The sequence below is a fragment of the Lissotriton helveticus genome, chromosome 1_1, assembly GCF_964261635.1.
Source record: "Lissotriton helveticus chromosome 1_1, aLisHel1.1, whole genome shotgun sequence".
NCBI classification, from domain to species: Eukaryota; Metazoa; Chordata; class Amphibia; order Caudata; family Salamandridae; genus Lissotriton; species Lissotriton helveticus.
Window position 1 is genome coordinate 1,184,178,579 of NC_136057.1, and position 24,599 is coordinate 1,184,203,177.

Genomic DNA, 24,599 nt, shown 5'->3' on the forward strand with positions numbered 1-24,599 from the left:
ACATTGCCACACCTTCTATTAGCGTGAATTCTAGAACTGCCGAAAAGGACTCTGGTCCAAACTGCCAGTAATGGAAACATTTCCCCCTGATGCTGCTTCCGGACTGAGCCGGCCCCGCCCAAAATGGCGCTGGTATCAATCGGAACTTACGAACACCTCGTGGTGTTCCTTCGCACTAATATAAACTTGATGTTCTGAGATTTTATATGATCCTTTGTACACTTGGCTAGAAAAGACAAGGAGAACTCACTCGACGAACAGTATGAAAGGATCCCCGTTACAAATGTTGATTACGAATGTACAATGTATTATATTTTTATAACTGATGTAAACCCCATTTACGACGCACACGTACGGTATGCATATAGGAAATCTGATTACAACTGTTATGATTATGCTTCTAAATTATGAAAATATATGCCCCCGAACCCCCAGCCAATTAATAGACGTTTTAGTCTCTTACAAATGAATGAGTAAAACTTTCCGATGTTTTTATTGCTGCAAACGACACCCCCCACTGTACGCACTTTAGCCATTGCCACGACCGGCCAAATACGACCGCACCCTCATAATCCATATGCTGAAATGATTTTGCAAAATAAAGTCTTTGAAACTATGGACGGGTATTGCATGCTTTATTTTAAAAAAAAATATGGGATGGGTGGGAAAGTTCTTTTCTGTGCACCCTACTCTGCTCTCTCTTTAAGGTTAAAAGAAGATGGTTGCCCAGCCCTGGAGGACGGATCGGATCAACAACACGACACTCCGCCTTCAAGGTACGCGTCTGACTCATGAACTCTCGCGTAGAGGAAGACCTTGACTTCCAAGGATGGGTAAAACGAATGGTGTAAATGAGGGAATGTAAAAGGAGGGTGAAATGAAATAATGTAAATATTATAAAGTACAACGTTCCAAAGTAGCAGGGACCCAAGAACCGAAGAACCTTAGAACGCCACAGCGTTGAAAGAGGTTTAAGGACCCCGATAGTGAGATACATCCTTTGACTAGATACCTCGCACTAGGCACCTCTGGTTTCCTTTTTATGTTTCCCCGCACACGCCCTACATGAACACACTACCCCCCCGACTCCAGAAACCATATCCCCGGGGACCCTGCCCCAAGGAGGAAAGACGAGTAAGAGGTAAGCAAAGGACTTATGAATCCATGTATTTGAATGCGCGCGAATGCTGTCTCCCCCACCCCCCCCCTTTTTTCCTCCTTCTGCAGGTTACATCAGAGATTACAGCCGAGGTGTGGCGAAGATCTGAAGCCTTGCCACGTCTAATACACGAAGCGGACTAGCGCCGCAAGGTGGTGTCTAAGCACGCCTGCAGACTACTCACGTACCGAACAAACCCGAAAAATTAGCACAACCTGATAAAAAGTGATCACCCTTAAACCAGACCGGACGAATGAACCCATGTCACGTATGATGCGAAACTGTGAGGGAATGTGTGTATGTGTGACTGAGGCGTTGGCCCAACTGGTCGAAGGACCGAGAATGCGAGAAAGTGCGACAACATGGTACCTCCTTTCTTCTTTCCTTTTTCTCAAGGCACGTCCCCTCTACCCTGTCTAATGCTCAAACTGCATGATTACAAGATTCTAACGCAGACCCGTGAATGCCCTTTACTGTGTAATGCACTAAATAGCCTTTCTTGAATACACTGCCACCCTCTCTGTTGCACGTGTACTATTTAGCCTGCCGTTGCACTCTCTCTCTCTCTCTCTCTCTCTCTCTCTCTCTCTCTCTCTCTCTCTCTCTCTCTCTCTCTCTCTCTCTCTCTCTCTCTCTCTCTCTCTCTCTCTCTCTCTCTCTCTCTCTCTCTCTCTCTCTCTCTCTCTCTCTCTCTCTATTTTTGCACTCCCACTCTTCCGAGTGGTTAGCCCCGAAATTGGCAGACTGCCACCCCTAGCACCCCACCTAATTGGCTTCAAATACCGCCAGTATTTGCACAAAAACTTGTCTTTAATACAATCACCCTGAGACCGCGTCATTACCTCTCCTTTTCCGCTAGAAGTCAATGAACCCAGGTTGGGCCGTAAGGGAAAGGACAGGTAAAACGACAGAGGTTCCCTAATCTGACCCGAAAATAAGGGAACTACATGTCAACGGCTCCTATAGTATAAGACAAGGACCTCAGAATACGCGACCCTCCCCTCCCCGAATTGTCGCAATACCCAAACCGGAAAAATGACCACCCCCGTTACCTCCCCTGTATATGTCCCTGGTTGTTTCCCATAAAACCCCTGTCCTTCCTAATTAAGTAATCGGGCTGTAAAAGGTTACGTAGGACCCAGAATGATGTTTTACAAGGTTAACAGACTAGTTCAAGGTAAAGAAATCATCGAAATGAACCCCGCAGTAGTTGCAAAACAGGATGCACCGATAGAAAGGAAATGTTTAGCCATGTTCGTCTCTCAGCAAAATACCTGTGTAGTACCATGTTGACGACTCACTGCACCCTTTTGTAAATGTAAAACTCTAGAGAACGGCATATCTTCGCCAGATTTGTCTCACAAGGGTGGGTTACCATCAGATGAACTGCCATGCCTGTAATAAATAATTATGAAGGAAAGTCATAGTAAATCCAACAGAACCAGTCACCGGTCATTCATATGCCAGTTGTGAACACTAAAATAACGGGCATTTTTCATTCTTTGCCTGGAGCTGGGAGAGAAATAGACTTTTTGATTATCTTCATCTGCAAATTTTCTAAAGACTGTCTTTTCAACTTGTTTAAGGGTACCGCTGTTGGAGGAGAAAAGGGCCGGATGTGGGAGCACGAGGCCCGACTGCAGACTAAGGAACACCTGCGACATTAGCCAAGGCGAGACCACGACTGAAAAGAGCTGCAGGACGAGGCACTGTTTTCGACAACATGAGAAGAAAGGGTCGACCTGATGCCCCTGCTCGATGTCCAATGCCTGTCGACAAGTCCCCGCTCTCTGAATTCGGTCACACGCCCGCCTATTTGAAGTCTCTCGGTCCCCTAGTTTGTTCCTAATTTGGCCTTGCTCCATCCCCCTTTCCCTCTGACCTACCCTATGGAACGCTCTTCTTCCATCCGAACTTTCTGACAATCACCTCAAAGGACACAGGGCGAAAAGGACCTTTCCGACCAGAAACGCGAGGAAAGGGTCGTGCCCTGCAACGCAGAACTTAGAACAGAGCTGGACTTGTAGCTCCACCGCCGGTGCTCAACAGCGCCAACGAAAGACCACAAAGAACAATGAGAACTCGTAAAACTTCGAACATTTGACATCCTCAATCACCGTTTTTCTATGCCTCATTTCTCTCCCAGCCGCCATTGTATTGATCCTGCTCCAAGCCGAATCTGAAATATGTATTAACCTGCCAGTTCACGTTATGATATGTACTTGCTGCTCGCCGTTTTTGTATTACATTCCTATGACTTTCCTGCTGAACAAGTTTATCAAAGTTTATCAAATAGGCCCGCCTCCTGAAAACTAGAAAAGTTAAAATGTATCGTTTACAACTCTTTTTATCTAGGGTTCCTACCATTTTCCTTCTCATGCCCACCACAATAGAACCGAGTAGAAAATGAACCAGCAAGATGTCTTGAATATGTTAAAGGGAGGACTGTTGAAAATTAGTACGTTTTGGTGAACATTATCTGCGCCATCTTGCCTCTTCCCCTGATGCCACACTTTTGTCGTGCGCGCCCGCCATTTTCTAAGATGCCCCGATCAGAACGAACCCTTTTGCATGCCGCTGGCCCCTGACATAGCCCTTCGCCTTCACTAAGCCTGCACGCTATCCACCCCCTGCTTGCACCTGCCTTGAGTCATAAACCCCTCTTCGGCGCTGCTCTGCCCCAGGCCCTCATCCTGTTCCCAGCGCGACACCTCCCTGCTTTCCTTTCATGATCTCCGGCCCTTAGATGCAAAACCCTTTTTCCCCGTGTGCCCGTTTTGTCCTCCCCGTTCCCAAGCCGACACCCAGCTCTGCCGATACCATCCTTGCCCCTCCCCGTACAATAGAAAGCTCCCCCCATCAAAGAATCCCCGGGTTGATCAAAGCCCCCACCCCATGAGATCCGATCAAACCCCCCACATTCCGTGAATCGGCGGATTATCCAGCTGCGCGATGCTCATCACCTGTTGTGACTAGGGTGGGGACTTCAACTGTAAATGTGTGTGGGAACGGGCCCAAAGGGGAGTTCCGAGAATGTCTTTTCCGTACATCAAAGCTTTAACATGTATGTGTAATCTACAATAAAGTCATAAATGTGTGTATAAGAGGCCAGGCCTCAGGAATACAGTTAGAGCACCTCAGAACGATACCTTCTGTCCGTTTCGTTGTGTTCTCCTCCGGAGAGAATAAAAAACCTTGTTTCCTGCTTTCCAGTCTCCAGCGCCTGCCTCTTCATTGATTTAAATAACTAGAGGGTCACAGAGGCAATACCGCCGGGCAAATATCGATTGTCCCTGACCCGATTGAACTTTTTACACCACCAAGAGACAGAGGCCTCAGTGTGGGTGAACAGGCAGTGTAGACCAAATAGGGATAGTAGAGCAGCTGCATGTGACTGCAGCATAAGGAAGCTTTTGCTTCCAATGTGATCTGATAGTGAAAAATGTAATATGCGAACAAGTTATTGATAGAAACACTTCTCACAAGCAAGTCGATTTATACCACAACTGTCTCAAAAGCTGGCCTCTAGCCCTCTACGAAGTACCAAGCAGCATGTGCTGCTTCTCTTTTTTCGGGCTAGTAATATAATAATAGGGACAATCTCTTAGGGTAACACATGCACAAAATAAGTGACGCTTGAGAAATCTTTTTTTGAGAGTCTTGCGCTTTTAGTGTCATACTTTTGTGTTTTCTGCCATGTCGTGATGGGATTTGGAAGGCTCTAAGGCTCCAGCCTCTACCACATTTTGTGGTGTGATTTTTCTGTTTTCAGCATTCTTCAACCACGAACAAAATTATGTGCAATGTGTGCTTAGACTACATCAATATTTTGAGTAACAAGGGCCATATTTAAAGTGCCCTGGTGGGGGCAAATCGAACCGTAGTGTGGGAGATTATGAATCAGACACTCAAGGGTCAACAAACTACACTAGATAATTAGGTTATGTGAAACACATACATATCACTGTATCTTTACTAGATTCAATCTATGATTAGAAACAATAGAATGTTATAGTTTCCAAACGTTTAGCAAAAGTCAGACCATCCCAGCACTCCCGCTCATCTGGAACCTTGCACACCCTATGCTGGCGCACGCCAGAAACCTATAGATGAGGGAGGGGAACAAAAGGGAGCCACATGCTTAGATCACACACCTATAGCAAAGTTTGTACCGGGCCCATACAAAAACATGCTACACGGCAGAAAGTGGGTAGAGAACACATACATTTAGTGTTTGATTCTTAATGACAGCTTAGAAGAAATTGTCACCTTGTAAAATGTATTTAAAGATAGTAGACGTGTTGGGGATAATGGATTCAAATATGATTGCATGGGATATCAGTGTCTAGGAAATCTGGCTCCTCACGATATTGCATGAGGCAGGGATACATAATATGGGGGATGTGTACACTGCTGGCAGGTTTATCAATTTACAGACATTTATGGGTGGAGATGCTAGGTCTACCATGGCGATGTTCATATACAGTCGCTTTAGAGCTGCGTTTAGAGCGTTATATCCTGGTTTTCCTGATGAGCCCCCCCTCACTGATGGCGTTACAGATATTGTATTCCTCACCCCTTAAAACTAAACTGATGACCAGACTGTATAATGCTTCGCAGGCTGATTAAGGGACTGTAGCGTCGGGATCTATGGGAAGATGGAATGAGGTACTACCACAACCACTTACAGAGGATGTCTGGGAGTCCTGCTGTAATTTAACAGGTCAATATGTGTCTAATGGTAATTTGAGGTTAATTCATCATAAATATCTTCATCAAATGTATTATAACCCGCTACAACTCTGCAAATACGGGCTTAGGGCCTCATCTTGCTGTAGGTTGTTGTGGAGCCGAAAATGCCTATTTCTGTCATCTGGCCTGGCACTGTCCGAAAGTGTTAGCCTTCTGGGACAAAGTTACAAGAGCACTGGGGGAAATGGTTGGTGAGCATGTGCCGTGTGAAATGACTGTCTGCCTTCTGGGTAACGTGATGAAGCTTAAGTCTAATAACCGCAAACTCGTTGCAATGGGAGTAGTGTTAGCACGACGTAGGGTCTCAATCCACTGGGACGGTAGACCTGCACCCCTGATGGCATAATGGCTTAAAGATGTTGCATATAGCCGTGATCAAATGTTATGTTATGTGGAAGAATTGCCACAAGCCTCTAGACCAAGAGACATTTGGGGCCCATTTACTACATATGTATTAGCTCACTCCCCACTTGACTAATGTGTTATTGTTCACTACCTCTCTCGACCTTGATGTCTGATTTGCCGTCTCATTGTATGAACTTGAAGCTTGCCCGATTATCATATTGCTGTCATGCATTGTCATTATGTATTCTGTCCTATGTACCAATGAATGAATTCTGAAGCTTGTTGTTCTGTCCTATGTACCAATGAATGTCATCTGAATCTTGTTGTTCTTCATTAAAAACCTTTATAAATAAAAAATAAAAATATGATTGCATTCTACATTTGATATGGCATCTAACATTTGTAAGTTTCTGAAATGCAGGTAATAAGGAACCATGATCTGTAACACTTTTCAAAATGTAAATACATATTTAATTATTTTTTTAATTATTTTGAAAAAAACAGAACAATCAGCAGGTATAGCTCACATAATATCCATACAGTACAATAAATAACGGGTACAATTAGGAAGGATACAGAGTTTACGTCATTACACTTCTTCTTCATGGCTCCTGTGTTACTCTGTCTTCCCCACATTGGGTTTATAGCGAATCCCTCAGTTGTTTGTGGATGTGAGATAGAAAGCCCTACGCCACCATATAGCTTTCTTTGTTTGGGTTATATTACATCTGTTTCCTCCCCTTCCATCTCTAAATTGTAATAACTCAGCCTGCAATACTTTCCTGAACTTTCTCGGGCATCCCCTTGCTTTATATATTGTTTGTTCCGCACCCATATATAAATCCATGCCGGTCCGCCATTGTTTCATAGTGGGAACTTCTGCTCTCCCAAAGTGCTTGGCTGTATCTCGCTTTGCCACCACAAATCCTAGGTTACTTAGTAAAAGCTTGTGTCTAGGGTTGTCAACGTCTGTGTGGATGCCTAAGAGGACACACTTGGGGTCCATCGGGATTTGTCTTTGTAGTATATGATTCAGCTCTTGTACTATCTGTGTCTAATATCTATACATCAGTTGGCACCCCCATAAAGTGTGTATGAAAGATCCAAGCTCTCTGCCCTGCCCATCGCATGTAATCTCACCCTGTCGTAGTACACCCTGTGTAGTATTTTAAACTGTATTAGCCATAGCCTAAGATTGATCGCTACTTCCCTAGGGTGCATTTGGGCAGTCTCCCAATCTATGTCCTCCAGCGTGCCCACTAGGTCCTCCCATTTGTTTCTAAGTGGTAGTAAGTTGCCTGGTATGTTATTTATGAGAGTTTTATAGGTCCAGGATACTGCTTTCTCATCTCTTCCTGTAACAGCCGGCCCTCTAATGGGGCATATTCAGGAATCTCAGCAATATCAGGTTTTTGTGTTTGCCAGGCGTGTCAAAGTTGAATGTACTTATAGTGTTGCTTGTCTGTTAGGTTATAGTTCGTTTGGAAATCTGCAAAGGTTATTAGATTGCCATGCCGTATTATGTCCCCCAGAGTGGTAATCCCAATAATATCCCATCTTTTAAACCCATGTAGTTTCACAAGCTCAGGCAATCGTTTACCCTCCCATAAGGGTGTAGCCCTAGTTAGTCTTTTTTCCCATTGCATTTGGCGTTCAGCTTCTTCCCATACCTCAATCACCCTCTGTGTTACTGGCAGTAGGCTCCTTACTCCGTAACCCCGTATATGTAGTGTAAGTGGGAGTGTTTTTAGAATTGGAGTCTCTCTAGGGCGTACGTAGAATGATCCCTGGGCGCGTGTCCGCATTCATTAATGACTGTGAGGTGTGCCGCTCTATAATAGGTCCTAATATCCGGTAGGGCAATTCCCTCATTGTATTGGCTGCGTTGCAGCATCTGTAACGCTACTCGGGGGTGACCTCCATCCCATAGTAATGTCCGCACTTCATTATTTATCGCCCTGAAAGTTGCTTCTGGTATTTTACAATAAGTATTTTGGAGAATATACAGTAGCTTAGGAAGCGTGATCATTTTAAACATGGAGGCTCTTCCGAGTAACTTGCCCAATGCGCCAGCTCCTCACATGTATTTTAAAAAATATATATATTTGACTGGTGCCTAGTGTCTAGGAGGCCACTTGGGGCGTTCATCACCAAGCTACTCATACCAGGGGACCAGTAACCTCACCAGACTAAAAAGGGAGAAAATGAGAAAAGGGAGTGGGCTGGGATTTTGGCCTGTCCTGACATCAGCCTGCACCACTGGGCACCAAACAGTGTTTCTATTTACTGGGGAAAATAGAGTGGGGAGTTTATCTGCCTATAAGGTAACCCTGGGCGTTTCTGAAAACGAATAACCCAATGGAATCCAGAGTAGTTTCTCGTGCCAGGATCCCAGCATTTTATTTTACCCAGAATGCCTTGCAAGCATCAAAACTATTTTTTTAAAACACCAAATTTCTTCTTTTTCCATGGAGGATGAGTGCAACAATTAGGCTTTCGGTTTAATGGTACCCAGGGATCCCTACCATGCCTGAACATTTGTGAAAACCAGACACTCAGGGGAATCCAGGTTGGTATAATGAGTGGGTCCTTGTACATTTTCTTAGCCAGAATGACCTGCAAACATCATTTTCCCTAAGTTTCTGAGCAAACTCTTGGGCGCTTCCTGCGAAGGGCAAAGTTTGTATAATTTTGTCTTCCCCAATCTCCTGTGGAAAACGATATGCCACTAGTGTGAGTGCCCCTAACGCAGATAAAAGGACATTGTAGCTATGTTAAGACCACATTGACACTACATTGATGTCAGCCGGTTCAAGTTTGGGCTGGGTCTGAATGCTAAAATAGGTGCACTCACAAATATGGGGTACACATTTTATCTGTGAAAGTGTGAGAATAGAAGAAAAAGGGATTTCTGTTGTTGGTTGCAGGGTCTGGAATTTGACGTTTTCCCCCATTATACTTTGACATAAATATGGCCATCTAGGTAAAAATAAAGTGGGTTAGGTGTCTAGTTTTGAGCAATTTCTAGGGTCGGAAGGCTTCCCTTATTGCTAGTTGCTGGGTCCCAGGTACCACAGCTGACCACATCCCTTAAATGATTGCAGTGGATGATTCGATTGGGAGAACTATGTGGATGCCGGGTGGTGGGACATTTGTCAATCCCTACAAATACTGGAATATTCCCTGCCAAAAATGTGAGAAAACGCCACAGTCACCCCGACTCCCACTGATATCCACTTTTAAAGACTGCTTGGGTTTGTTAAGTTACAATGAATGCCTGCAAATCCCAATCCCAAGCCCAGATACCTTCAGCTACCTCTATTGTGAAAATCGTTGTAAACCCCCAAAAATATTTGAAGCTTCGGTGGTAAATATTTGGGCATTTTCTGTCCTGTGCAATAGGCCTACTCATGTGGAGGGACCACTGTTATTGGGAGAAGTGTGGGAACATAGAATAGTAGGACATTTGTTATTATCTGTTGAAATTCTTTATACGTTTGGCTTCCAAATATAAGTCAGTGCACATAAGCGACCACATATTGTAAATGCCCTCCGAATCACATAATGTTATAGGTAACCCCAAATTCAAAGTCGAACAAATAACCCCTATTCCTAAACTCAGATTCTTGGGCACAATACCCAAATGCATATCTTTCCTTCATATCAATTTTGTATTAATTGTATTGAACCAATTTATAAATTGGTGCATGGTCAAAACACAATAAAAATTCATTGTAAGTTGCACCTCAGCTATTGCATGCTGTTGGACAACAGGCAAACACAATATAGCTCTGCTGCCGGAAGGGTGTGACAGACGTAACAGTAGATTTCTTTTGTGTAAGCCTTTCGTGAAAAAATTATAGGTGAAAACATTGATACCTACTTCTTATTTTTCCTGCTTTCACTATATTTATATTTCAACAATTAGTTTCTCTGGGAAAACCATGAGTGATCTATTCAAATATCGCCTTGCTGATTTTGGAATTTTGTTTTCAGAAATGTATAGCTCTCTGGGTTCACCAGCTGTTTTCACACCTCTTTTCCTCACAAACTGCAAATTGGTGGATTCTACTAAAACTATAAAATATTGATGAAGTTGCAAAAACTGGAGAAGAAGTTTTTTTATTTTATTATTATTATTAACTTTTTTTTACTACTTTGACTATGTCTGAAACCTGGGAAGAGTATAATCTTAGCAGAGCAAAAATTAAATTGATGACGTATTTATCAAGGAAAATGCACATATTGCACAATACTTAATGGGAATCAACAAACCCTGGGTACTTTTTAAAATCCCCAATATATGTACTATAAAGAAGTCATATCTCTGTACAATCTGTTTCTGTTTTATTGCCTTAGCTCATTAGCCTGCTCACCAAATCACAGTCCGACATTCTAAAATTCACTGCTAACCTGTGCCCAAGTTCTAGACTTACCTAGGGCAAAAAATAGCTAAAATGTATTATGGTTTTCACCAGATTTTCTTACTGGTGCTCCCTTTCGATTCACTCTGACTCATAGCCTTTCTCCCATGGCACCCCACCCCCTAATATTCCCCACCTTTGTTCCCCCAACCACTTTTTTCGTATTTTAGGTCGCAGCCTACCAGACAGTAGAGCTGTCTGGTTTGCTTAAGACGTCTTGGGGACATTCAGAACGTCGACCTAGGAATGCATTCCGCCTGTGGTTTACCATTGGTTTCGCGGTTTGTAAATCACATTTCCTGGCTTTCTTTTCACTGGCCTTATTTGCTTAAGGCTGTTCAGATAGTTTGTCCCTCCCGTTGCCCAAATTTACTGTATTCTTCCACAGATGCACTGTTTGTAAACATGCCTTTAAATTTCGTTATTATCTTGTCACATTTGTGGTGCATTCAAAGAAAGACTAAGGTCAAATGTCAGGCTGTGTCTTCCAGGAAGCTTGGTGTTTATTTTTGTTTCTCTGACTTCAAAGTGATTGAGGATTTATGTGACAATCATGCTGGCTGCAGGATTTGGTGGAGGGAGGCTGTACAATGTTAATTTTTTTCTAGTGCACAAGAACATTTAAATGTCTGTAAATAAACTATGCTGAGGATCAAATCAGTATATTTGGTTTATGACATTTACACATATTATCGTTTGTGCGCTGTTTACTTTTATCAGTAAAACTGTATGTGAGGGCAAATGCAATGCTCATTTCAATTGAAGTTGTGTTGTTTGAAATGGCAGTACGCTACCATACCATGCATAGTCCATGCTATCCCACTCCATTCTACTCTGCACCACTCCACGCTACTCTGCACCACTCCACGCTACTCTGCACCGCTCCATACTACGCCACTCGACACTGCGTCACTGCACTCTACTCTGCACCACTCTACACCATTCCACTCTTCTCTATGCCAATGCACTCGACTCCACACTACTCTACTGTACAGCACTGCACTTTACACCACTTTGCACCACTACACACCATTCCACCCTACTCTGAAACACTGCGCTCTGTGCCAGTGCACTCTATGCCAATGTGCTCTACTCTGTACCACTCCACTGTACACCAGTGCCCTCAATGCCAATCCTCTCTACGCCACTCTAATCTACTCTGCTCCACTGCATTCTACTCTGCAACAATCTACTCTTCAGCACTGCACTTGGCGCCACTGGACTCTGCACCACTCTATATAACTGCACTCTCTGCCATTGCACTCTACACCACTTTACTCAAAACCAATGCACTTTATGCCAAGATACTCTGCACCACTGCACTCCACGCCATAATACTATGTCAATGCACTCTACATCATTGTATTTGGTCACTGCGCTCTACGCCGCTCTGTTCTACTCTGCGTCACTGCACTCTGTCAATCTATTCTACTCTGCACCACTGTACTTTATGCCACTGCACTCTACACCACTCTATTCTGCGCCACTGCACTCTATGCCACTCTCCTCTGCGCCACTACATTCTACGCCACTCTACTCTGTACCTCTACACCACTCTACTGTGTGCCTCTGCACCCTACGCCAATGCAGTCCATGCCACTCTACTATTCACCACTGCACTCTACAACAGTCTACTCTGCCACTATGCTTTATGCCACTATTCTTTATGCCACTCTACGCAACTGAATTCTGCATTGCTCCACTCTACGCCTGCACTCTTTGCCTATCCACTCTAAGCCACTCTAATCTACTCTGCAGCACTGCACTCTTTAAGACTGTACTATACAACCCGGCACTCTTCACCACTTCACTCTACTCTGAAACAATCTACTCTATGCCACGGCAGTCTACGTCATTCTGTTTCACTCTGCGCCACTCCTCTGTATGCCAGCCCAATCTGTGCCAATGCACTTTACACCACTTTACTAAAAATCAATACATCTATGCCAATCTACTCTGCAGCACTGCACTGTACACTATTGTACTCCACTCTACACCAATGTACTCTATGCCACTCTACACCACTATGCTCTACGACACTCTACTCTGCAGCACTGCACTATTTGCCATTGAACTCTATGCCTCTCAACTCTATGAAATTGTGTCACTCCAGTCTATACCACTGCTCTCATTGCCACTCTACTGCATTCTATGGCAATGTACTCTACACCACTCTAATGTGCTGCGCACCACTCTACTGTATGCCAGTGCACACTGGACCACTGCGCTCTGCATCGCTCCACTCTATGCCACTCCACTCTGAAACAATCCATTCTGTGCCACTCCACTGCATTCTATACCAGTGCACCATACTCACTGCGCTATATCACTCAACTCCACTCCACTCTACTTTGAAACAATCTACTCTATGCCACTCCACTCTACTCCACTCTGTGCCACGCCACTCCACGCCTCTCTACGGGACTGCAATCAACGCTGAGCCACTCTTAACTATGCCACTGCACTCCACCCCAATACTCTATGCCACTGCTCTTCTACAATGCACCACTATACACCAATTCACTGTACTCTGAAACAATCTACTATGTTCCATTGCACTCTACTCCACTCCATTCTGTGCCACTGCACTCTATGATGCACCACTCTATGCCACTGCAGTCTACGCTATGACAATGTACTCTACGCCAATCCACTCTACATCACTTTACTCAAAACCAATGCACGCTATGCCACTGTACCTACACCAACTACTTTGTACCACTGCACTTTTTGCCACTATACAACATTCTACTCTGTCACTGCACTCTGTGTCACTCTAGACCATTGCATTCTGTCATTGCACTCTACGCCACTCTATTCTACTCTGCACAACGGTCTCTTCGTCACTTCTCTTTGCCCCACTCTACTGTGCACCACTCTACGCCACTGCACTCTGACACTGCTCTACTGCACTCTATGCTACTGTACTCTGCCATTGCGCACTGCACCACTCTACTCTATGCTGATGCCCTCTAGACCATTCTACCCTGCATCACTTCACTCTACTGTGGAACACTGCTCTCTCCGCCGCTCTTCTCTGCATTGCTCCGCTCTTCGCCACTGTATCTGTGCCAATCCACTCTAAGCCACTCTGCACCATTGCATTATACGACACTCTACTCTATACCACTGCACTCTACTCAGAAACAAACTGCTCTATGCCACTGCAGTCTACGCCACTCTATTCCACTCTGCGCCATTCCACTCTGTCACTCTACACCACTTTATTTTACACTGCTGCACTTTATGCCACTACACTCTACACCAATGCTTTCTATACCACTTTACTCAAAACCAGTACACTTTGCGCCACTGCACTCTGCCAGTCTACTCTGCACCACTGCACGTCACTATACATTCATTGATTGATTGATATACTCTACCCAATCCCACTGCACTCTGCCACTCTACACCATTGCATTCTAAGCAACTCGACTCTATACCACTGCACTCTAAGACACTCTATTCTGCAGCACTGCATTCTCTGCAAATGACCTCTATACCACGCAACTCTATGGAAGTCTACTCTGCGCCACTTTACTCTATGCCAACGCACTCTTCGCCACTCTAATCTACTGTGCACCACTGCACTCTATGCCACTTCACTCTTCGCCTCTCTCCTCTGCACCACTATTGTCTATGCCAGTGTACTCTACCCCACTCTACTTTTCACCACTGTTCTCTTCGCTACTGCACTCTACACCACTGCACTCTATGCTACTCCACTCTGCAACACTCCACTCTACCCCACTACTCCACTCTATCTTGCACCACTCCACTGTACCCTCACCTATCCACTCTACACCACTTCACTCTACTTTGAAACCATCTACTCTACACTACTGCACGGTACGCCACTGCACTCTATACTGCAGCACTGCAGTCTACCCTATGCCACTGTACTCTAAACTACTGCACTCTACGCCACTTTACTCAAAACCAATGCACCTAGGCCAACTACTTTGCATCAGTGCATTTAACGCCACTATACTCTACAACATTCTACCTTATGCAACTGCATGCTACGTCACTCTACACCACTCTATTTTACTCAGCACCACTGAACTCTACGTCACTGTTCTCTACACCACTCTTCCCTGCACCACTCTACGACCCTGCACTCTGCCACTCTATTAATGCATGATTGTTCTCTATGGCACTGCACTCTGCACCACTCAACTCTATGCCACTGTAATGCACTCGATGCCAGTGCACTCTACATCATTACACTCTACACCACTGCACTCTACGCCACTCTTCTCTACACCTCTGCACTCTACCCAGTGCTACTCCACTCTACCCTGCACCACTCCACTCTGTGCCACTTCACTCTACGCCATTACACTCTGCAATATACTCTGCACCACTTTACTCTGTGCCACTGCACTCTATGCTACTCAAAGCCACTGCACTGTACACCAGTCTACTCTGCACCACTGTACTTTACGCCTCTACACTCTAGGTTACTCTTGTCCTCTTTACTCCACTTTACTCTACTCTACTCCATGACACTCCACTCTAATGCTGTACTCCATTAAAACTCTGCTCCACTGACACACTATTCCACTCCACAGCACTCTGCCATTCCACGACACTACTCCACTCTACTACGCTCTATTCAACTCCTTTAACCGCATGCGTGCGGGCGGAATTCCGCTCGCACGCTGAGATTTTTTAAAACGCATGTTACATGACGAGCTGGGCTCGTCATGAGCGTGCGAGGAGGCTACCTCATGACGAGCCCAGCTCGTCATGAGCGTGGAAGGGGTTAATGCCACTCCATGCCACTTTACCATACTCTGTTCTGACACACTACTCCACTCAATGCTCCTCCACTCTGACATTCTACTCCACTCTACGCCACTATACTCTACAACACTGTACTGCAGTCTATGCAGCACTCTCTACATCACTCCATGCCACTCACCGACAATCTACTCTGACACTGTACTGTACTCAACTCTACGACACTCTACTCCCTCCATGACACTCCACAATACTGCACTCTGCTCCATGACATTCTACTCCACGCCACTCAACTCTGCTCTGCGCCACTTCACGCCATTCCATAAGACTCCACTTACGACACTCCACTCTTCTTTACTCCACTAACTTTTAGCCATGCAAAAGAGCAGTCACTCTGGTGTACAACATTGCTAAAACATGTTGGCACAGACAGTAGCTTTTGCATAGGTGAGACTTATTAGCTTTGCTAATGCTAGTTTTACTCAATACTACGTTCCCGCCAGTCTCTTCCGGGCACTCCCTGTGGTCACAATCACCCTTAAACAATTGTTCCGGTGCAATCCCTATTCTTGCAGACCCTATAACAAAGAGTGCATTTAATTGCTGTCTCCCAGGGTCAGAGGGAATCCTTTTAACAACTCAGACGTGCTCCGAAGTCTAATTTAGCCCACACCATATTCCTATATTCTTATTATATCTGCAAGATCTACATATTTATCATTCTGGCATAGGCAGACTCCTTACTGAATTCAGGGCACAATCCGGACAAGGTGTCAGCTGGCATATGTTTTGTCTCCCCTCAATTCCACAGGTCGACTTAGATTTGGGGGGTGGCCAAGGTTTTGCGGGAAAGTACCTTCTTTCCTATCACCCTGACCAGGACCTCCTGGACTTTAACCTCACTAGAGCGGTTGGGGCTCTTGAGGCACAAGTGGGATTTTGGAAATCTATGCCACTGTTGCTTCTTCACGGGTTGTGTGCCTCTCTCTACTCCTTTCTCACTCACCCGTGTAAGGAACCTGCCCCTAGAAATAATACCTATGATCCTACCACTGAGGACTTCCACCTGACATATCATGGATGTCTCTATTACGCTCAGGCAATTCTACCATTATGGTAAAACTTTATTTAAAACTATTTGAAAATAATAGGTGTTTCTAAGTCAACAGCAACTTCTGCCAACCTCGGTGTCCTTGGTAAAAGACAGAGCTCAGGTGCAACAATGTCCAGATAGACATGTCTACCTGTGCAAGCCGAGAACAGTCTTTAGCTCTAAAGCTTCTTTGGAGGAAACTATGTGGGAGACAAAAATGTAGTTCCTAATCATTTTATAGATAGCCTTATACAGTTTCCCTCAGAGAGGGACGGGGGGCGTCGTGTAAAAGCTATAGTCCCCTGTCTGCGGCACGACTCCAACCGCTTTAAATGGGAAACATTAGATCCACCCCCTAGCTGAGAAGATGCAGCATTAGCCCGCTGCCCTGCACCTCTGCATCTCGAAGAAGGCATCTTAATGGGAAGTCACCTCACCTTGGCATGCGTAAATGAAGGGAGATACTTTGTTGCCTCAAAATTGTTTGAAATGGGCCTTCAAGGGAACAGCTCTTCCCTCCTTTGCCTACAGGTTCTGTCCATGCCAGTAATTAGTGCAGACGGTGTCTGCCTCGGGGGAAAGTTATGCGGTTTTCAGACCTCTAGAGAGAGTGCATTGGACATGTGACCACATTAGATTTCAGTATGACGCCAGTGATTCCCATTCATTGTCCCTACGCCTAACTCCAGTCTGGACTTCATGATCTAAGTGTATGACTTCTCAGCTTATGCATTTACAACTAACGGACGTTCAGGCAGTAAAGAACTAAATCTGTCTGATTGATTTGTTTGAATTTGCCTGGACTTCCAGGATATCACTAAACCTGCCCAGATGTCCCCATTTTGCTTCAATTAAATGTGGAGTTTAAAGGGAAGGAAAGTGACAAATACACAGTATGGTTGGGGACTTCAGAGTATGTGTGAATAGCTTGCGTTGTCTGCGAATTGTGTGGCAGTACTCAATCCTCACAGATAGCTCAGAATTGTCAATGCCCCGAGGAACCACACAACTCATATTGTAAGTGCTATATATAAAACTATCCAAACTACATAGACAGTAGGCATGCAGAATACCCAGAGTAATGTAGAACCATTCACCCACCTGATTTAAAGAATTGGAACCGGAAACCCAGTGTGGGAGGCTGTCCCAGCTGGTGTTTTCTGTGCTTGAATTCAAAATAGATGGTATATTATTTTCATTTTTTATGCATTACTTACTCTTGAATTGACACTGGCGAATGTGCTTATGTATATGTGACTCTCAAGGATAGAAATATTGTTACCTTAATAGGAAAGTGTACAATAAGGTATATTAACTGAAGCTTCATACCTAATATTGTGTTCTGTGCGAAAATACGACCATATGTTTAGAATCTGGACAGGTTGCTTCTTTGTAGAGTGCTGTAATCACTTTCCCATTCGCATTTTCACATCTTTTCTCTTTTTCGTTTATTTTATTAGGCTGCTTGTCTATCCCAGAGCTATATAGTTTTAATATATTTTGTTGCATGCTTTATTATTGGGAAAGGAATGTTGACACTTTGCCGTGGTTCGGAGATTTCAGTTTTAGTGCAACGTGAAACGTTTTTAGCAAACTGTAAAATAGAAAGAATCAACCTGCTCTGAAATTCCCCTGGTGGTACAGAATTCAATTATTCAAATTTGGCACCTCCGGATTCTTTTTACCAATCCTGCTTTCATGGTGCACGTCGTTGTGCAAAAGGATTCCTTGTTTTTTCGTGGTCTAAAGTGTTGGTGATCATAAGTGTCTTGGATTGATCCTCAAGTATCCAGTTCGAATGACCCAGGGGTTTAAGGACGACCAATCACAGTGGCTAAAACATCACAGTGTTTCACATTTTCTGGTTGGCTACCGCTTCCTACCAATTAGAATTGATGCCTTTGTTCAAGCCATTCTTGCTGACTGTCCAGCAGCTATTCGCGATGTCGGGACACCCCTCGTCATCCTAGACTGCTTTTAGGAAAAGAAATGTGCTAGGGCAGATGAAGGTCATTTTGTGGTACCTGTTCGACAGCTGGACTCTACATGCTATTTTTCCACCATTTTGTCTTTCTAGTTTAAGGTCCCATCAGTGATGGATTAGTCCTGTGATCCACAATAGGAAAATTAGACAGTCTTGGAGTTCTAAGGTTAAAGCCCATGTATGGATGTTTTGTATGTGTATGCATAGGCAAATGAATGTTAACATATAGTTGACCTTTTACTGTGTAGTTGTTGATTCTGCATTAGCATTAACATGATTTTACTGTGATGCAGGTAATATTACAGTTAAGGTGCCAGCCTCTTTGAAGGCTCATTTCCAGCTTTCTGGCACAGAGATTGATGTAAGCCCAGAGCTCGAATTACAAGGAAAGCAGGATTCTACCGAAGGTGGACAGAAGACTCTTAATGGTAAAGATTTCAATTCATGTTATTCTTTTAATTGTATTCTTTTGTGTTGTAAACATCTATATAGCTCTTCCTACCACCTTTTTTATGTGCCTGGAGTTGTTACAGCTGTGTTCTATGTTTCATGTGTTTGACTCCTCTCTTTCAAAACTATGAAGCATTGCTTTACGATGGATAGGAAAGTACTTGCATGCAATATGTTGCCATGAGTTGATTAGAATTTTAAAAGTTTAATGGCCCCAGATCATAAATACATTTGTTTAAAAAAAAAAACAATTGAACACAGCACGTTTCAGTATTCTTCACAGCTTATCTTTGAAGGAAAAGCAACTTTATTGGTTCTGCTCATCTACATGTATGTGCATGACAGGAACGAATGATAATGTAATTGTTGTATCTCGTACCTCAATCTACTCCCTTTAATTGCAGTAATTTAATATGAGGGGCTTTTGTTGTTAGGGATAACCAGTAAACAGAGTTTCTATCAAATTGGACTTAGGAGGAGGTTAACCTTTTTGATTACTCAACTTGTTCCTTCACCAACTTACTACTCTTTCCCTGCATCCAGTCTCTTTGCTCAGCCACCACCTGTCAGCTGCTTCCTTCCGCGCCTACTTCTGAATTGCCCCTCCCTCAACTAATCACAATTGTCTTTCTCTCACGTCTGTCACACTGCCCCTTTCACGTTTACCAGTTGTCATGGAATTTTGTTACCCCCTCCATGTCATAGGGCGATGCCTGCGACCTATATGTAACTAGTGAACAATGTCTCTGTTTCATCGTTCTTGCTACTAACTTAAATTTTCTTGCCACTGTCATGTGTCTGCTTTTGTCTGACATGCACCTGCCAGCAACTGGTCCTCACTGCCCACCCCACCTCACCCCATCCTCAATTCTTCACCCTCACAATGAGCTGCAAGTCCAGGTTTTCCCGCCGAGTGCCTGTTACTTGAGATTTCCTCATTGCTTGACTGTCCGCTCTAGTTTCCTTTCTGCCTGCTTGTATAAGCCCACATTCCCACCACCAGCATTTCAGTCCTTGATCTCACTCCGTTGACAATCCTGGTTCCCCAACCACACACCTATTGCTGCATTTCTTTTTAGTCCGCTCCTGGGCTCCTGTTGCCAGTTCATTGCCTACATGTGCAGCTGGTGTGAAAGGTGATGAGAACCACCAGTTACTCCATTAAAGGCAGTACATCAAAATCTCGGTAGGTATTCCTTGCAGAATATTTAAGAGTCTGCAAGAGAAACATATTGTCCACCACCTAACTGGGCGCGATGGACACATCCCCAGATTTCACAACCAAAACTGGCAATGAGAATTCATTTACCTGCAAGGATGTTTCACAGCACCTTTATTGATTTGTTGCCTAGCCGTCGTGAAAAAATCACCAATTCTATCAATGGCCCTTTTATAAAGCATTATCTTATTATTAGATGGTCTCTCTGGATACTAGAAGGTTTGTGCAAGGTAAGTTGTACTTATGTGACTGGGACAGCGAAGATGCTCTTTTGCTCTGAGGTGACGCCCCTCACTGAAAAGATGCTGGGTTCCTGGTGTAGGGTCTGATAGTAGTCTGTTAGTTGCCCTTATTCTTATTACAGTCCAGGCATAGTGCCTGTTTCAAAGTTCCTGCTGCCTGTGCCATTCACACTGGAAAGGATAATGGTTTGCTAACGCTTCCCGCCTATGTCAGTCTGCAGTGAGAGGTCTCCTTTGCTGTCCTCAAGTTCCTATTTCTAGTGTGTAGTCATGCGCTTTCCAGACTGAGAGGCAAATTGGCCAGCGCATATGAGGAACAATTGTGCTTTGTTCCCATGATCGGGAACGTGGATCCTCCTTACAGCCTGCTTCCTTGGGTCCCATGCCTAAACCTGACACCTACTCAAAGCAGAGAGCCCACTCTAAGTCACAGCGGTGATCCAGGGGTAGTTCAACGGGTCTACTGATTGCGGCAGTGATCCACGCTCAGCACAGAGTATGTCAAAGTTGCTACTTTACTTTCATGGGGTCCTCAAGCCACTGGCACGAGCCTTCCGCGACTGTCGCCAAGGCTCTTTGAGGGGCTTGCTGCAGTTCCAATTGTGATAGTGAAACTTCTCTGCCCCATATTGTCTAGGTGCATTTTGTATGTCTTGATGAAATAACCAATTGCGATACTTCAGATCTCTGCATCATTAAGGGTATTGCAATTTCCCGAGAAGCCAGACACTTTGCATCAATCACACAGTAGATGGACCAAGCTACCAGGATGAACCGGACGTTGCTGATCCTTACCTCTATCACAAAGAGACGAGCTTCAGCACTTTTCATCTAGCACTTCAAGGCAGTTTCTTTTAGGGGCACCTCCTGCACAGTGTGCTGCTTCCCTCAGTATGAATGCAGTCAGCGGTGTTTGGCAAGATACAGAATTCTTCATATTTCAGGTTACAAACCTGGCATGGAGAGTTGGCAGTCGGGTGTGGGACCCCTCTACTTGGTTGGTTGAAAACCCTTGCTACAATTACTGGGGTTTTCAGCCCATCTTAATACCAAGTTTACAGAAAATGTGTGTATTCCTGTTCTCTAGCTCTGGGGCTGGTTTCAGGCAGATCCTGTTTTTTTGCATAATCCTCTTACACTTGTCGAGCCATAGTCTGCCTTATAGTGTTAGCAAGGAGGAGGGGTTGGGCTGAGCCTAAAACACAGGCACAAATGAAGGAGTGGCTTCCCCATTCAACTAGCACTTAATCATCTGTTGGAGTGATTCATCTTGGGGATAAATAGAGCAGGAAAGGGGCTAAAGCAGTCCTCTGCACTACCCTGTCGGTCACACCATAGGGTCTAGTCTACCACAAAGGACATCAGGAATTCTTTGGATGAGCCCTGCAGTAGGTATAGCTGTCAGGCTCTCTCCAACCTCGATTAAGTGTATTGTTGTTGCCCAGGAAATTAAAAATAGGTCCCTGGTTTCCACAGATGGAACACAGCACAGTCATGCCATACTTACTCTAAGACACATGTACATTTTAAATCACCACACAACCTTCATATCCCATATGAATGCAGAGATGCGCCCCGTTGCATAGGACTGATAGGCCAGTTTCAACAGGAGAGGCCAGTAAGCCACTCTTCAGTCAACGTGACCGGTAAAAAGCCTGTCCAGCCACTAAGATCAATATGCTGCCTCCACTGTCAGTCGTCATCAGCACAGTGAACTGACGATAGTCATACTCAGTAGAGGATGGTGTGCCCCTGATGCCCACAGAGCCTAGCTCTGGGTCGCACTCTGTCACAACTGTCTCTCAGTGTACACACATGATTCTCCTGGGTGCAGAGGCCTGAAAACTGCTTTGGGGAAATCAGGACAGGGGAACATGCTTTTCCGAGCCATTCAGGGCACATTTTTGGTTCCAACCAAGGACATCCACAGAGAACTCTTTTTCTCATGTTGCCTTCTTCCCTCTGTACCATAGGGTGGAATGTATGGAGATGTACAGTGCTGGCACCATGTTTGTAGTTTGGTCATAGGCTTTTTTGTACCTTTACTGTTGTGGAGGACTGCCTTCCATCTTTCCCTTGTAAGAGTTTGTTCAGTCTCTCACAGTTGCGGTCCTAGACTTTCTTCATGTCGAGCACATACATGAAGAATGCCTATAACATATTTAGTGTGCCTGTTGGAGAGGTCTACATGTATGTATCTGGACAGCTGACTTTTGGAGTCAATTCGACTCCGCATTTTTGCACTGCAGAAAATAGTTGGCTCCTTGACGCTGAGCTAAGATGTCCCTTGTGCTCTCCTCAGCCCACATGTATACCCTGCCCTGTTCTTCTTCCACATACCTGTGTTCCAGGTGGGTAGGAAATGTAGTTGGCCCAGATTCTTTGTTTCAGCCCAAGTTTCGTATGAAATCTGCCTCGCTTTCATTTATTGTGTTGTGAAGTCTCCCCGAACAACGAGAGCTTCCAGAACGAAGACTCATTCCATCTGAACCAGCTGAAACTGATTTCAGTATGGACACCAGAACAGAGAAGATGAAAAACAACATTGACTTGCAGCTGCAGTAAGATGCTCCTTTAGGATTGGAAGAGCCTTTTGACATTTAAAAACCCCAGTTTCTCTAGTGTGCTGTGGCATGCCACGTTTGACATCGGAGGACTATACATTCTAGCTCTCTCAATCATTTCTTTGTTCGACATTTTCTACTTGACAGTGATGAGGGTTATGCCCCTGCACCAAAAGAGATGATCGACAACAAAGCCAGGAGTCAAACTTCTCCCTAGTTGCCATTCTCCCTCTAGACTCTGCCCAAGTATGGAAACGTTTTCAGAATAATCTTGCTGCTTGAACTGTTGAGAGGAGGATTACCACTATGTCTGCGAGTTAAGCTGAACTGCACTTGCCAGGAGGAGAGATCTTATCCACAGGGAACTTCTTGAGTGGGGACAGCTTGATGGACCAAGTCTTCCCTGGAGCCATGAGTTAACTCAAGTCCTGCTACCCAGGAGAAGATCTCTGACCCGGTTCAGGAACTGTTGCATTACCTTCATACATCGAGATGGGTGAGCATGCTTCTTTACAGGGCTCAGCATTAACTGGGTTACTAGCACATGGGAGTTATTAAACCCTTTCAGCTTTTGGTCTCCATACCAGAAAGGTCTAGGACCTTCTGGATTTCCTATTGTATAATATTACTAAGTGTGCCTTTTTAAGTGCCTTTTATTAAAGTCCTTTTTAGTTTTTAAATAAAACACTGATTGGACACAGATTTTACTACTCTCAATTGTATTGCTACTTAACTCCCAAGCACATGTTATGTGTAAGAAAGGTTTCCCCGTTAGTGCACTATCTTTCGTACTCGGTGGACGCCCTGATATTACATGGGATGCCGTATACTAGAAGTTCACAGAAATCGACGTGAATGGCAAAGAATAGAGGAATATTGAAGTTGTTTCTGGAATAACGCAAATTGATTTGGAACCCCAATGTGGGTTGGAAGTATCACTACATTCGAAACTGACACACAGTGAAGGATTTAGCCTTGATGAAGTCGCGGGATCACGCCCCAATTGCGACGAAACATGTGTTGGCTGTGGCTGAAACCAAAGAACAAAAGCCTGAAAAGAAAGGATCAAAAGAAACTGTCTATGTTTTGAATTCTAATTATTGTGTCTGTGCACTAACGGGGAAACCTTTCTTACACATAACGTGTGCTTGGGAGTTAAGTAGGTTTATATAGAGCTTTTGCTTTATTCTGTGGAGTCTGGTGGTTCTCCACACCTTTGAGCACCGTTGACTTAAATCTTCGATAGTTATAATCTGTGCAAATTCACCTAGTGGCGCCGAAATCCCTATACTTAATACCACACATCTGAGGAGTTATCAATTGTATTGCACTGTATTTGAGTCTCTAACCACTCCGCGTCATAGTGTAAGCCAGCTTCTTTGAGAGATTCCAATGATAACAAGCATTAGAAATGCAATCGGGCTCGGATTTATTTGAGTTTGAGCTAATGGCATTGTAAATGCAAATGTATTGTTGCTATGTGTTATGGAGTGTGTTCATGTGGTGTGTACTGCCAGTGATCTCCTTGTGAGTGTGAGAATATTGCACCGTTACTGCCTGTGATGTCCTTCTTGTGAGTGTGAGAAGCTTGCACCTCTGCTGCCTGTGGTCTCCTTGTCAG

General features: G+C 44.4%; 1 protein-coding gene across 1 annotated transcript in view; it reads left to right on the forward strand.

The window, feature by feature from the left end:
* FAM185A (family with sequence similarity 185 member A) overlaps nt 1-24,599 on the forward strand; it is a 221,291-nt gene that overhangs the window by 180,307 nt on the left and 16,385 nt on the right. The window contains exon 7 of the mRNA XM_078679353.1: nt 18,797-18,931. Within this exon, the coding sequence (XP_078535479.1) occupies nt 18,797-18,931 (135 nt within the window). The remainder of the gene's footprint in view (nt 1-18,796; nt 18,932-24,599) is intronic.